Source organism: Pseudonaja textilis, chromosome 1, assembly GCF_049901715.1.
Source record: "Pseudonaja textilis isolate UNSWEBS1 chromosome 1, rPseTex1.2, whole genome shotgun sequence".
NCBI lineage: Eukaryota > Metazoa > Chordata > Lepidosauria > Squamata > Elapidae > Pseudonaja > Pseudonaja textilis.
In genome coordinates this window covers 274,185,958-274,201,446 of record NC_141990.1, presented here as the reverse complement: position 1 = coordinate 274,201,446, position 15,489 = coordinate 274,185,958, and the positions used below count along the sequence as shown (strand labels likewise).

Here is a 15,489-nt window from a genome sequence, read left to right as displayed (position 1 = left end):
AAACATTCATGTAAGAAATCTATCATTACTAATTCTATGTATCCTTGCTTTCAATTACCTGCTTCTGTATATTTTAAGCCTATTTTCTCTTCTTCATCCTTTGCTCTGAGTGGGGGCCAGACAGTCTGGAGTCTTCCTGGAGTCTTGTCATCCTGTTCTGAAGGAATTACAACAGCCTGATAAAACAAAACCACACAAACAAAAATATGTATTACATTATTCAATATTCACTCTATAAATTATTGTACATACACTTTTTTTTCTTCTTTCCTTATTTTCAAACTAGGTGGATGTCCATTAACAGGTTCTTAATATCCACGGTGTGAATTTGGGTAGGATAATAATCGTCAATTTACACTACCCTACAGTGTGAATTTATATTTTAAAGATAAAAGTAAACATATATTATGATCCTGGTTTAAATCTCTTGGATAAAAGCAAAATGTTAATGTATTAGATATAAACAAATTATTTTAAAATGTTTTTACAATGAGTATTTGCCTACCAATACACTGACTAATAGTTAATTTTCTTTTAAAAAACAAATTAAAATAATGAGTAAGTCACAAATCTATAAATTATAGGCAAATACGCCTCTCAATTATCACCTCTCTCTCTCTGAAATATAATCTGACAATTCATGCATACAAGATTTTGCCAATTAATGTATGATAATCTATATTTATATAATGTACATTGCTATTTTATACAATATTGTTTTATGCACAACTTTTATCAAGATTATCTAGTATTGTGGTGAGAAAAATAAAACGGAGGGCAGCCTCAGTTTGGTGGTACATTTTCTGCATCAGAAGTTACTACCATTATTTTAATTCTACTCACTGATGAAACCTAACTATCAAAAACTCCAGTCTTTTGCAACTATATTCTAGACATAGCACACAAGAGAATCAATCAACCTACTGGTTTTGTTTCTGTGGCTGCGTCACCGGATTTTGCTTTAGACCTCTCAAATATTGCCATCAAAGATTCCTTTTCATGTTTCATTTTGCGTTTTATTGCTTCTAATTCTGAAATGTCAGCAGTTGTTTCTTTTTTGGGAGGACGTGTAAATAAAGCTTTAAATGCATCCAGTGCAGATTCTGCAGGACTTGGTTTCATTTCTTCACATGGATCCATTTTCTCATTAGATTTCCTTTCTTGGACTTCTGTAGATGCTTGTACTACTTCATCAATACCTTTCTCCTCAGCTTTAGGCCCTAACAACTGAGAAAGCTGTTCTAGAAAGGTAGGAGAACCTTTTGGCTCTGATATTTTCTTCTTGGTTATTGGCTCAGGTGCAAGATTCGATTTCTTAACAGGCTGTCTTAGTTTGAGCATAGCTAGATCACTGTCTTTCTGTTTGATTTCGGTGACAGTTTCCTCCGAATCTGCAGACAACCCTTTCTTTCGAACACGTAATCCACTAAAGAAGGCTGGGAGCTGAAAGGACTTTTCACTTGAAGCTGGTTTTGTAGGAGAATCAGTGCTGCAGTCACTTGAAAGAGATTTCTGCTCTTCTTCAGCTTCCTGAATATCCTTTGCTGTAGCAATTGAACTAATATTTTCCTTGACTGGTGTTCCAACCTTTGAATTTGAATACATTTCTGGTATTGTATCTCCCATTTCTTTTGAAGGCCATTTGGAACTTGGTAGAATTGATTCTGTGTTATTCCCTGGTATAGTACTACCGATTTCTGTATATAGTTCTGTATCTTCATTTTCATCATTATCCTCCAATGATACAGCACAATTTAACACAGGATAGTTTGTTACATTTCCATCCACATCTAGATCTGTAGCCTCATTGTCTAATTCTGTGTCACTTGTTGTATGAGCCAAAGTACCCTGAACAAGAATGGAATCCTTATAATCTTGTTTGCTGAATTCACACAAAGGAGAGTGGCTAGAATAGGAATTGGAGAGGGACGGCTCCTTCTGCTCCCTTTGCTGTGTTTCCAAGTCTCTTGTGCCATAAACATCAGCCTGATGATCATCTGAGACAAAAGCAAAGTCTATAGAGGTATTATCTATACTGTCATTATCTTCAGAGTCAACAAAGTTTCCAGCATAAATTCTACACACATTTGAAGCACCAGTAATGGTTTCTTCAGGGTCATTTGAAGTCGGGTCATCCATTCCTGAGACTGTCCCCAAAACAAAAATGTCTCTTGTGTCAGCTTCTGGAACAGCTTGAACATTACTTTCCTCATGCATTGTTTCTGGAAGCAGATCAGCTGTATTTAGATCAGCTTCTTCATTTACTCTGTTCTTCTCATCTTCTTTGTCCACATGGCTATCAATATCCCCATTGATATTTGGAAGCCCTTTTAAAACCACTTGCTGTTTTGAAGCTCCTGGTTCTAATTTATCTGTAAATCCAAACAGTGCTTTCATAGAAAATTTAGTTAAGAAAGCATGGCTTGCTTCAGTCTCTTTCTCTTTCCCTGGATTAGACAGCTTACTGAAATCACGTTTTTTTTCCATGTTGGGCAAATCAAAACACACATATATTCTTGGAACAAGAACTATTTATTTCTATATAATTACTTCTAAGAAATGTTTTTTGTATTCAGTAAGTAAATTGAATCATTATGGAGGGAAGCTGCTTCTCCGAATCACACAGTTTTTCCTACAACATAGTGGTATGAAATGCAAATTCCTGCCAACATTTAAAACTTTAGTACTGAAGAAATAGGAAGATTTCACTCATTTTGCATGCCACGTTTTCTCAGCAGCAACACAACTTACTTTTTTACACAAAAGGCCTTTTTTTAGTCAAGGCAAATCTGCAAACTAATCGACTGAAAAGCATGTGGCACAGTTGCATTAATTCATACTGTTCTGTGAATTCCAAAGCTTTTTACTTTCTAGAAAATAGAGTTAAAGGTTAGTACTGAACAACTGGTACTTGCAGTTTGCTATTTCCTTATGCTGGCTCAGGAGTCACAAAAATCTGTCAGCAGAAAATTTCAGAAAGATCCCCACTGTGGTCAAAAGCTGCTTTAGCAGAATCTTCAGAGCAGCTATGTATCAGAAATGCGGAAAATCTTGATGGATTGGAATTTATTTGAAGTTCTTTCCTAAAACGTGCCTTGTCTTCTGGAGAATTTCAAATGTTGAAGAGTGGAAGTTAACTGACTTGTACTGCCCTTGAAGCTGAATAATAATAATAAAAAGAAAACACTCTTCCGCTTTTGGTGCAGGTTTGGTCTGGAATGTAGCTTGCAGCGAGTGAACATCTACCAAGAGGACTGGTTTCATATTACTGTGTTTCAAACTCCACAACTATTTCTGTGTCCCACAAACAGGTACTAATCAGGCAGTTTCACCACACCCATGGATTAGAAGTTATATGGGAGGGCAAAGTAAACAGAGAGAATATTCATTAACTCTGAGGGAACAGGACATTTAGAAATATGTATTTCCGCTGTCTTTGGGTGTTTGCACATATACTTTATACACACAATTATTTGATTTCTGAATACCTCTGTAGTTTAAGGGCTTGCGATGGATCTTATTTTCAGCCGGTTTTCAGCTTACTTGCTTAACATTTATCAATATTTTTTTTTCTAAAATATAAAATACATTGGAGGTATGCACTGGCTTTTGAATTGAATGCCATGAGCCACCTTCCAAAAACCAGACAAGGCCAAAGCAAAAAGAAATATTAATTTAGTTTAAATGGAAACAGAGTAATTTAAAAGAAGCTAATGTTATTTTTTTCATATAATAATCCATACATTCAAACACATTAGAAATTAGTGACATTTGGCTGTTTGGCTGTTTGAGGAACTTCGCCCACAGCTTTTGGTGGCTGCAAAAACTGTGGAAATTCAACCGGTTTTGAAAATATAGTTTTATATGTTTTGTTTATTCCATTAGGTATAATATTAAATCCCTTCATTCCTTCCCACTTTGGTATCTGTTTATGTACTTGAGAATGGAGTTTCCTTACACGGGGAGAGAAACCTCCAACTCTATATAAAGAAAGAAAGCCTTTTTGTCAACCCTATAAGGTAGACCCGGCTAAGAAACGAATGCCCTAAAGACGACTACTTTTATTATAACAGCCATAGAGGAAGCCTACAACCCTGAAGCCTGAATAGGTTTTCTTTCTTACCTTTATTTTTGTGTGAATTAGAAAAGATATGCCTCAGACATTTTCTCAAATTAGTTTCTTAGTCTAATCATTGCCTCTACTTCTTCTTTCATGGCCATTCCTTTACACCTTTCCAAATTCCCCTTTCTGAGCACTGTCATAGCCTCACCTTGATGAACACCCTACTATTCAAAATGTATATAATTATAGGCTAATTATTATGCTTTTAAAATAAAAACAGTGATGTAACATCTTAAGTGGAATATTTCTAGACAGGGTAATGACATTTTATTTGCTTTGACTAATTAGGTCACAGTTCTTTCCACCTATTCAGCTTTTACATATACACAGTATATGCTTACTTGATAAATGCAAGCAATATCTGCTGTTGATATAAATAAAGTAAAAATGATTATTAGTGTCAAAGAAATCTTTAAACATTTGGACTGTGCCATCTGAAAAATTTCTTTTGTCCAAAGTTCCATTAGAAGACTAAATTAAATGAGAGTGAGTAAAATTAATAAATATATCATTCTCCATTACATTCTAGCACTGGAAAAGTACATATTCTAAGGCAGTGGTGGCTAACCTTTTTGGGCTCCTGTGCCAAAAATTGTGCATGTGCTGGTGCACGCATGCTCACATGCCAGCATCCAGAAGGCAATGTGTGCCCCCGTACATGCCTGCGCACACAATCCCCTGCCCCCCCCTTACCTGCACTGCACCTCACAGCTGATTTTCGGCTGGTTTGAGGCCTTTTTCAGCCTCCCAGAGGCTTGAAAGAAGCCTCTGCCAGCTGAATAAGCCTGTTTCGTCACTTCTGGTATTTACAGAAAGTGATGAAACGGACCTATTTAGCCTCAGAGGCTTTTTTTCAAGACTCTGGGAGGCCAAAAAAGGCCTCAAACCAACCGAAAATCAGCTGTGAGGCACACGCATGCACAGTGAGGTAAGTTTGCCTGCAGCTCACCTGCCATAGGTTCGCCATCATGGTTCTAAGTTTTTGTCTTTCTCAAATATAATTGCCAAGGCCATGTTCCTCACACCATGATATAACTAAACTATAGATTTCAATTAATTTAACAAATTGAAAAACAGGGGATTGGCATAGATTTAGGAAAAGGATTGTATTGATGGCAAATTATTTCCTTTATATGTAATATTACATTACAAAGGTATACTGTAGTTTCTATTTACTATATTGTTAAAAGGAATTACGATTCTAATGGAATGATCTCATTATCAGATATCATCTCTGAACGTGCTTCACACATCAAAGCCTAGGATATTACTATAACAAGGTTATAGTTAAATGCTTCCTGTATTTAGAAGGACTCAATGTAAGAATCAATTAGATTATATCCTTCCTCTTACAACAAATTCAAGCCATTGAGAGCTTATTTGGAAGCAAAACATATTGATGACCCTTAATGAGAATAAGAAGAACCTGGAGTTCTTGGGTATATACAGTTGCATGCAAATGTTAAGTCAAATCGTGTGTTAAACTATTCATAAAATAGCAAGCATGGATTCAAATTTGCAGAAAGATTTTGTACTGAATGTAGAGTATGGTACCATGTACCATACCATGTACAGTATGTACCATGTTTACTCATGGATTCATTCAAACCTCCAATATGACTAGAGATGTTTCAACTAATAAATAATATTCTCAGAAAATAAAGGTAGTTGTGGGAATCCAGTTGTTTGCTTCAAAATAGGAACACCTTCTCTGAAAAAAAAATACATCTAAGTTATGCTAATAAAAAGCATACTGCAGGATAGAATGGAGGTACCTCGCCGGTCACTCTCTCTCATTCTCTTTGTCATTATCAAACTTTGCAATACCCTATCATGTAAAATAATAAATGAATTATGCAGCATCTTTTGTTAAGCATCTAAATAATAAATAATATTTAAATAAAATAATAATTTGCTATGGAATATGGTTTTGATAATTTAGCTATTATTCAAAACTCATTCTAGGCTTGGCAGCCTATTTTGTCTGAGAAAGCTTTTTTAAAAAATGTGATCTCCTTTTATATCTCAGCATTTATGCTTTTCTTTCAGGCTTATCTATTCATCTCACCTGGTAAATGGGGAAGACAACTGATGAGCCAGGAGTAAAAAAAGATAATCTCCTTGAGTAAACTTTAATTCCTGCTATCTATGTGGACATGTCATGTTCTTGGCAACGGTACAAAAGTAATTTGCAACTGTTTTTTCTAGGATGTTTTTATCTTTCCAACCTAACTTTCAGTCTTCCATTTAAGTACTAGTAAGATTTCACCTTGTTTAGCTTTTCAAGATCAGCTAAATTAATTTTTCTCAATCTCAACAACTTTAATCTGCATGGACATCAACTCCAGGATTTCCCCAGCCAGCCTACCAGTAGGGAAATTCTGGAAGTTGAGGTCCACTCATATGAAAGGTCCTGAGGATCACAGAGTCATAGGGCTGCAAGGGACCTTGGAGGTCTTTTAGTCCAACCCCTGCCCAAGTCAAGGGTCAGGATACAGACACTTTTTTTATGTAGATCTCAGAACATGCTTTTCTTGACATAAACCTGTTTAGGACTGGCAGAAGTGCTGTTACCAAATTTCATGATGCAATGACCCATGTCTCATGACAAACTAAGGAGTTTAACTTATCATTTTTTTCCCAGTCAAGAAAAGAAATAACTGTCTTCTTCAGCTAGGGCTTTTAAGAAATGCTACTAATAATAATTCAGTGTTCGCTGGGGTGGGGTGGGGTTAATAGATGACATTTTATATTATTAGCTCCTTTCAAAGCCCAACTGACAGAAAAGCAGGATATCAAGTTACAGAGTAAATAAATATAGGCAGTCCTTGACTTACAACCACAACTGAGACCCAAATTTCTTTTGCTAAGCAAAACTGAGTTTTACTCCCTTTTATGATACTTTTGCCACAGTTATAAGTGAAACATGAGGTTGCCAGGCAAATCTGGCTTCTATCATTGTCCTTGCTTGTTGGAAGTCTGCTGGGAAGATTACAAATGCTGATCACATGGCCCAGGGATGGTGCAACTGTCATAAATTCATGCCAGTTGCCAAGCGTCCGGATTTTGATCACATGGCCATGGAGATGCTGCAGCAGTTGTTAAGTATGAAAACTGGTCAAAATCACTTTTTTTCAGTGCTGTTGTAACATCAAATGGACACTAAATGAATGGTTGTAAGTTTAGGAATACTTGCAACTACTTACGGGGTTCTTAAAACAGAAGGAAAGTTTCCCCTGCTATAATTAAGAGACAGAAAACCTCCATCCCTGCTCTTTTTGAAGTTTTGCAAACATAAGTGGACTTCTGTTTTAAAAAATAAAGTCTGTTCAAATGTAAGTAAATATAGAAGTAATGTAAAAACAATTATTTGAAAAAAAACCTGAAATATTTCTAAGGTATCCTGCTATATAGTACTTTGTTACATTGTTACTTGGTTTCATAATTTGTTACATTGTTTGGATATTTGTTTTTATTTATTACAATCTACAATGTTTAGGTTACATCCAATGTGAAACTCCTGATACTAATTATATGAATAAAGAAGGGTATGGCCTCTCTATTGTTGCTTGTCTCCTTCACATGGTTGTTATTTCAGAGGAAGAATGACAGTTCAATGCTTTTATATAATATTACCTTTAAGGGTTTCTTTCAGCTAATTTGGAAAGGAGGAGGAGAATGTGCCACCTTTTTTCTAAAATAATTTTGCGAAATTCTTCTCCACCATTAATAAGAACTTGCCAAGGCTCCATGATTATCCAGCTGTTGGGAAGTTCATATTTGATATAATTAGAGGTATAGATTTAGCAGTTAGTTTAAATAATAAATATTTTCAACCAACAGTTACTGATTCAGCACAATTAATCATGCTGATGGAAGAATGCAAAAGCAATAAATGCAATAAATAAATTTTATATTAGCAAATGAAAAAATAATTGCCTAACTATGGAGAACCAACCCCTATAACAGCATAAATAAACAATAGCAATAAAGTATTTTATAAAGGTACTCACATTTAAGTCAAGATGTAATAGATTTCTGTCCACTCTTTCTGGTTCAGTGAAATAGACAGAAGGATCAGATTGCCTCAACCTGCAAGCTAAAACCCAGGCATCATCATCTCTATATGTGAGAGGTGTCTTAACTGCCTGTTCTGAGTTTTTCTTCCAAGCAGTTTCTATTGGAAAACCTATATGGTTTTAACAAATAATGAAGAAGAAAGAAAATTATCTCCAACTGCAAAAATAAATAAATAAATAAACTGCAGGTCATTAGGAAATAGCTGTTCCAACAACATAAAATTTACTTTTTCTCAACTTGACAGTTTTACAAAGCACTATTGCTATTTTATTTAAGAACCAACATTCTCCCCCATTTACAAATGAGGACATCCTGAATACACAGCTAAGACTCAGCCGTGATTTCATTCTCTGAACATGGAGTAAAGAATTAAAACCACACAGTAGGCATTGACAGGAAGCAGTGAGCTATTTCAAACATAGGGATGTATCTGAAGAGATACCTCAAAACCCACTTTGTCTCTTCAGACAAATAGGCCGCCATAGGAAGAATGGCATTGGCCATACTGCAGGTTTTTTCCCATATGCGGAAAGGTTTTTTTTTAATTCATAAACATTGAGGATTCTTAAGGAGAAGTATGTGAAAAATGGATGGACCTGTTTCTAGTATTTTCTACCCTTCTCAGAACAGAATTGTCATTCTTTGGGATGGTGATCTTAACCAAGGCCGCATATTTATTTAAATAATGTGGAAAAATAGATCTGCTTGGCTCTGCATTCTAAATTTATTTTCCGCACACACTTGAATGAGGCAATGTGATAGCTTTTCATTCATGACAGGGATCCTGTCCCTGCTACCAGCCAACAGATGGATTCCCTGATCCCGCCTACTAATATTATGAGCAACGGACACTTATGTATGTGGCTTGAGAGCTGTAATTCAGCTTATTCGTGTGTACAGTTCTTTTGCTTAGGTAACTAGGGACTGGATCATTAAAATGATGTTGCCCCTCTAACTGTTTATTGTGAAGAAGGGCAACATGACAGGCAGACAGAAATCAGAAGCTGTATTTTCATATTTATTGGGAAATCTTGATACTTTGTGGAATGGACTTTCCTTAACTATTCATAGGTACTGTGACATATGGACATCCCTTGCCTATTGCATGCCCTTTAAGTGTATAGGATTATCCTTCAATTCCTAATTCTCAGATTGTATGATAAAAAACACACACGTTAAAAATTAGATTCAATTCAAGTACTCACACTACCTTATTAATGTAATTCAGTAGAAAAGCACCTTTAGTTTATTGCAAGATTTAATATTAACACAACTCACTTTTCTATTTGACATTTTGACTGGTAAGCCAAAACTTAATGGCAGAATTGTGCAATGAAGATGAAATAACATATTAGCTTGATAAAGATTTGTAACTTTGACCCAGAAGTTTCATATCATATCCTTAACATGGCCTCTGATTTCAAAGGCATTTTCATTATTATGCACATAAGCTTTAAAATGTGTGTTTCATTCACTTCATTTGTTTGTCACTGAAGAATATAGTGATTAAGGAACTAGGCTAGAAACTGGGAAACCATGAGTTCTAGTTCTGCCTTAGGCATAAAACCAGCAGTGTGATCTTAGGGTAGTCATACCCTCTCAGCCGGAAGCAGGCAATTCTTCTGGGAAGCAGGCAGTGGCAAACCACTTCGGTAACTTTGCCAAGAAAACTGCAGGGATTAATTCTGGCGGTTGCCAGGAATTAATATTGACTTAATGGCAAAAATAGAAGGAAGGAAGGAAGGAAGGAAGGAAGGAAGGAAGGAAGGAAGGAAGGAAGGAAGGAAGGAAGGAAGGAAGGAAGGAAGGAAGGAAAGGGTCTGGAGGTTTTCAAGAATAGACTGAATAGACATTTGATAGAATAGACATTTGTTCAGGATGATAAAAGGTCTCCTGCTTTGAGCAGGGGACTAGAAGATTTTCAAAATTCCTTCCAGTTCAGTGATTCTATAAAATCAAAATTTTTGTTATCTACCAAGGAATGAAAGATCGTTCAGTTTTGGTATATGCACTACCTGCATCTTCCTGAAGATTTTTTTTACAAATGCTTACCAGAATTCTGCTAAAAGTATTTGGTTGAAATTTGTTCTATTCATAAAACATAATGATTTTGTGAAATTTTAAAATAAGTTATCTAAATATACTGTATATATTTATATGTATACTTATAGTTTTGCCTGCCAGTCATAACAAAACCTGCATAAAGGTGGCCAAGCATTTATAAAATACATTGAAATGATTGATTGATGTAAGTATATATGTTAAATTATAATCTAAATATGAGGTGAACAATCTGATAACACTTCAGATCACTTCTGATCAAGCTTGGGATTGGCAAGGGATTGTACAGTTATGACCTGAAACACCAGGTGAGTATTAGGTTCATTTTGTCTGATCTAAATAACACATGTATCATACACAAATATGATAAAACATTTTGTCTACTTCATAACCAGCAGGACTTTTGAATGAATCTATATATATCTATATACGGTATACAATTAAGCTTACCAGAAGGACTTTTCACAATACATTGAAGTTAAGGTAAATCCAAAAGACATGATATTCTTCTTCTTTCCACACTACTGTTTATGGCTTACTTTTATAAATCAAGTATGTGTTTATTTAGCCAATACAACTACAATACAATGTTTAATTTCTGGTACACCATCTTTGCTGTGCAACTCCAAAATTTGGAGATTTGCTATCTACAATTTTCACAGAAGAGACATATAGCATTTAGTTTAAAATTTGCTTCACTCATAGGAATTTTCCATACCATACCTAACAATTGATACAATATCTTGAAACATACATACATGTAGGACAGTTCTTCAGAATGTCAACAGCCACCAGTAAATATACAATCAGAGGCTTACCATAAGATGTTACTGACCTGTAGCATAAACAACTGAATTCAATAGAATCAGAAAAGTTACTTTCTTGATAATATAATTTAGTTATGTTTCAAATACAATATTTTTACAACTGCTATTCATCAGAATTATATATTAATTCAATATTTCATATGGTAGTTTTTAAACAATACAATAGTGAAAAAGTGACCACGGTGAAGACCTTTTTGGCAAAAATTAAGAAAAAGCAATAATTGTAAATGCAAAAAGTGTACAGTTGATTACAAGTGTTATTCAAGTTACTCTTGAATATTTAATATATAATTTAGTACTCCAAATATAAACATTACTTACATAATGTTATGCCACAGAGTGTTTGCTTGATTTTTGGCTTAGCATAATATACAATTCAGCAATAAACTTGTTCAATAAACCAGGGATAAAAATCTCAACTGAGCATTAACGATAACATAGCTTTGGTCAATTTCTAGATGCTGTTTCCCAAGCCTATTCACTGCAGTCATTTGATTTTGGAATCCATCTCATTGTTCATTGATCTGTTGTGATGCTTTTACTATATGGCCCCAGATAAACAGCTGATGTGGCTACCAATAGCAAAGGAAACATTTTCCTTGAATCAGCACTGAACTCAATTAGTACATAGCATCATTTGTGACACGTGGCTTAAGGACAGCATGAACTGATTTAAGCATATGCATGAAGCACCCACCTGCAATAAGTTCCCAGTGTCCTTCTTGTGGATTTCTCATGGGCATGTGGTTGTCCATTAAGGGAAGAAATGCTAAACTAGAGAAGCCTTTGAGCTGATTCAGCAGAATTTTTCACATGCTTTAAAATAATTGTATTTTGCTGCAATTTAAGAAAAGGCAGACATAGCTGCTCCTATGTACAATTTCAGTATCTTCTAATGAAATATTTTCCTAGACTTTGACCAGCTATACCAAAGGCTGAATTTTCAGACAAAAAAAAAATATGCTTCAGCCCTGCTTGATTTTAGTTTCTATTTTTTCTCTGTCATTAAAATGTCATTAAAAAGAAAAAAAACAAGGTAGGTTATCATCCTAAGACTTAAAAAAAAAAGATCTGGTGCCCTCTACAGTTTGAAGGGTGCAACAATGTCATGCGTAAAAGGCAATATCAACACAGAAAAACATAATGTCATGTTTAGAATCACAAAATCTGTCAACATAAGAGATGTATGGATTCTATGAATTTCACTAACAGAGAAGAAGGATTAGGCAGACGGCATTTTGTGAAAGATTTGTGCTTGAGTAGGAAAAGTGGTAAAAACAACACTGTTCAATGTATGAATAAGCATTAAAAACAATGTATGAGATAAAGTTCTGGTAAAAGTAAGTGTTACAATTAAATATGTTTCCTCTCCCACTTGAAACCAAAGAAGGTTTTTTTTTTTCCATCTTTCTGACAACCTATCACTAGCAGTTTGAAATATGCATGATGCTACAGGAAGCAAACTTTTCTTGTATATTTGAGAGATGAACATCTGTGATTCTTTGGGTCATATGATTGTGCATATAATAAAATAGTTAGATGATTACTGAAAAAAAACTCAACAGAATGTTTTTCTAGAAACTGAAAGGAAAATGTACTTTATTGATATTGACTGTAGCACAGAATTCTCAGGGTCGTCAAACTTGCGGCCCATGGGACAGATGTGTTACATGCAGGCCTCATCCATGCCCGGTTTAGTGAGGGTAAAAAAATTGTGATACATCACATGACAGTGCGAGTTTGGCAGTCCTGCTATAGATGGTTATTATTAGAAATATAGTCAGTGGCAGGGGTGGGATTCAAATTTTTTAACAACTGGTTCTGTGGGCGTGGATAGGTGAATGTGGCCATGTGACTGGGTGGGCGTGACTTTTTTTCAGCAGCATTCCTCCCTCTGGTTTTTTTTGCCTCCTGGGCCTTCTGGGCCTGGAGCAGGGGAGGTATTTTTGCCCCCAGAAGGCTTCCCTGGGGCAAAAAATGGAGCAAGGGGCAACACACATCACTCTCCTGCTCAATTTTTTGGCCTCCTGGGTCTCAGGCAAGCCTCCTCGGGGACCTTTTTGCTCCCAGGAAGTTTCCTTGGGGTCCAGGAAAGCAAAATAGGGAGTGTGGGGGGGCAGCACCCCCCACATGCCCTTTTTGCCTTTTGGGCCTCGGGGAAGCTTCCTGGGCAAAGCAGTAAGACACCAAGGGGGATCCCGGCACAGCTGATCATCAGAACAGCTGATCATCGCAAGGGGGAAAAGAAGAAATACCGTAAGGAGTGACTGGGCAGGGGAGAACACAGTCAGCGATGTCGGGCATGTGCACGATGTCGCACATGCATGATAAGGACTGACTAGATGGGGAGGGGAAGGGTGGGCAGAGAGGGGCAAGGCCCACCAGGGATATGATTTGCCAGTTCTCGGAAGTGTGCAGAATCATAACAACCGGTTCTATACAACCCGTCCAAACCAGTAGAATCCCACCCCTGGTCAGTTGTTACTGACAAATAAATAGATTAACTCCAGAAATTATTTAAAGATACAGCCACCATAAAAATAAGGTATCATGAGCTATTCCCTCTAAATGACTAAAGTATAGTTTGATGGATTCCTGAATGACAGACTGAAGACATTTCTGCAAAAGTGGCAACGAATGAAGAGATAGTAAGTACCCTGTTTTTTGGGAATATCTATAGGTAAGGAGAGGTTTGGAGAGTGCCTCCGTGTGTCCTGGATGGCTACTCCACCCAAGGAGATTGCAGGACAGTAGTTTCCCATAGATTTGAGTACTAGAGATGATGGGAATAGCCATTTTGTTCCTAACCATGTTTGGAACCCTTTAAAGGGCACTAACTTTGCTAACCTTCACTTGCTAATTGCTTTAGGAAATTGTTCATTAACTACTTCTAAGCTATTAGAGTGACAAGTTTGAAAATGCCCTTTGAGAGTGCCTTTAATCCTGAATGAAAGAAAACATTAATTATAATCCTATGAATTTAAAAAATCTGAAATAAATAGCAGAAAGCTAAGATTTTTATTTTAGAAAGCTATAAATGGACCAAGGGTCCAGATGTACTTGGAATATTGGAACATTTATAAGAAGATTTTGGAATTAATTATAAAGAACAAACAGCTTCTCAGGAAAATAGATCTGGTTTTGATTTTGTAAGACAAAACAGATATGTAACTTCATGATTTAAAAAACTGGACACCAGAGGGGTCTAGACAGAGGAAAAAACCCAACCCTCCAAAACGATGCAAAAGTTACAACAATGAAAATATTGAAGGAGATTTTTAAAGAATGGGCTCTGAAATTAATAGCCACAATATCAACAATGTTAATAAAGATGTTTGCTTCAATAGATAGACTATGTTCAAAATACATTATTGAAGAAATGGCAAAGAGAACAACATTTATCAGGCAGGATAGAGATGGTATCAAAAATGGATTTATAAATGATAGGCCAAAAGAATGACTTGGAAAAAGATTCTTTACTAGATCTAGAAGAGAAATTGGCTTATGTTTTTTAAAAAATTCAAATTCAAAAGGGAAATACAAACGATAGACCAAGAAAAGGACCTGGATATTTTTTTTTTATATTGATTTTTTTTTGAAGAATCTGTATGATAGGACATAGAAAAATGAAGCAGCCATATCTTTGCCAAATTTCAGTCCAATAGGAATAATAGGTCCTGGATTTTGGACACATTCTTTAAATTAGCCCATTTGAGGTACTTTTATTCAAAAGTTGTTGTCCCATGTTTTGCCTAATTGAAAGTGACAAATAGGAGAGTTTTAGTTGTGTATAGATAGAGGGAAGCCCCTGAATATTGAAAACTGTTTTGTATATTAAAGAATGCCCTGGTTTTTTTTGCAATCTGATCTAGGAAGTTGTGGGAGCACCATCACTTGAGACTTTCAAGAAGAGATTAGACTGTCATTTGTCAGAAATGGTGTAGGGTCTCCCGCTTGGGCGGGGGGGTTGGACTAGATGACCTACAAGGTCCTTTCCAACTCTAATTATCTGTTATCTGTTTATCTGACCCATCCCAACTGTTTTCAAACAACTGAAGTTATGATTATTTATATAGTATTAACAGATTAAAGGAAATTACAATGAGGCAAAATACTGGGGAGGAGTTGGGAGTAGATTAGATCATCCACTTGATTGTTATCATACAATATTTTCATTCAACAATATCCCAAAAATAATGAAAGCATAGTTATAGCATCACTACCAGAGCTCTGCAGGCAACATCACTATGCATGTATAAAAGAGGCACAGCTTGCATCACAATGCTTCACAGTTGTTTATATCACTCCAACATGCCCTAATAGATGGGATGAAATAGAGAAAAAAATTGGAATAAGGAAGGTCTGTGCCTTACAGGATCCTTCATCCTTATCTCCATT

General features: G+C 35.8%; 1 protein-coding gene across 4 annotated transcripts in view; it reads right to left on the bottom strand.

Annotated features, from left to right (window-relative positions):
* The window catches only part of FMN1 (formin 1), a 136,661-nt gene that overhangs the window by 98,332 nt on the left and 22,840 nt on the right, over positions 1 to 15,489 (bottom strand). For 2 of the 4 annotated variants that reach the window (XM_087921829.1, XM_087921828.1), the window contains exons 3-4: positions 8,137 to 8,312; positions 59 to 176 (exon numbers count right to left, since the gene is read on the bottom strand). The exons of 1 other annotated variant lie outside the window; for it this stretch is intronic. In XM_087921829.1, coding sequence (XP_087777955.1) covers positions 59 to 176; positions 8,137 to 8,312 — 294 coding nt within the window. Of the gene's footprint in view, positions 1 to 58; positions 177 to 924; positions 3,362 to 8,136; positions 8,313 to 15,489 lie in introns of those variants that run through there. One more of the 4 variants, XM_026710413.2, reaches the window with a different exon arrangement.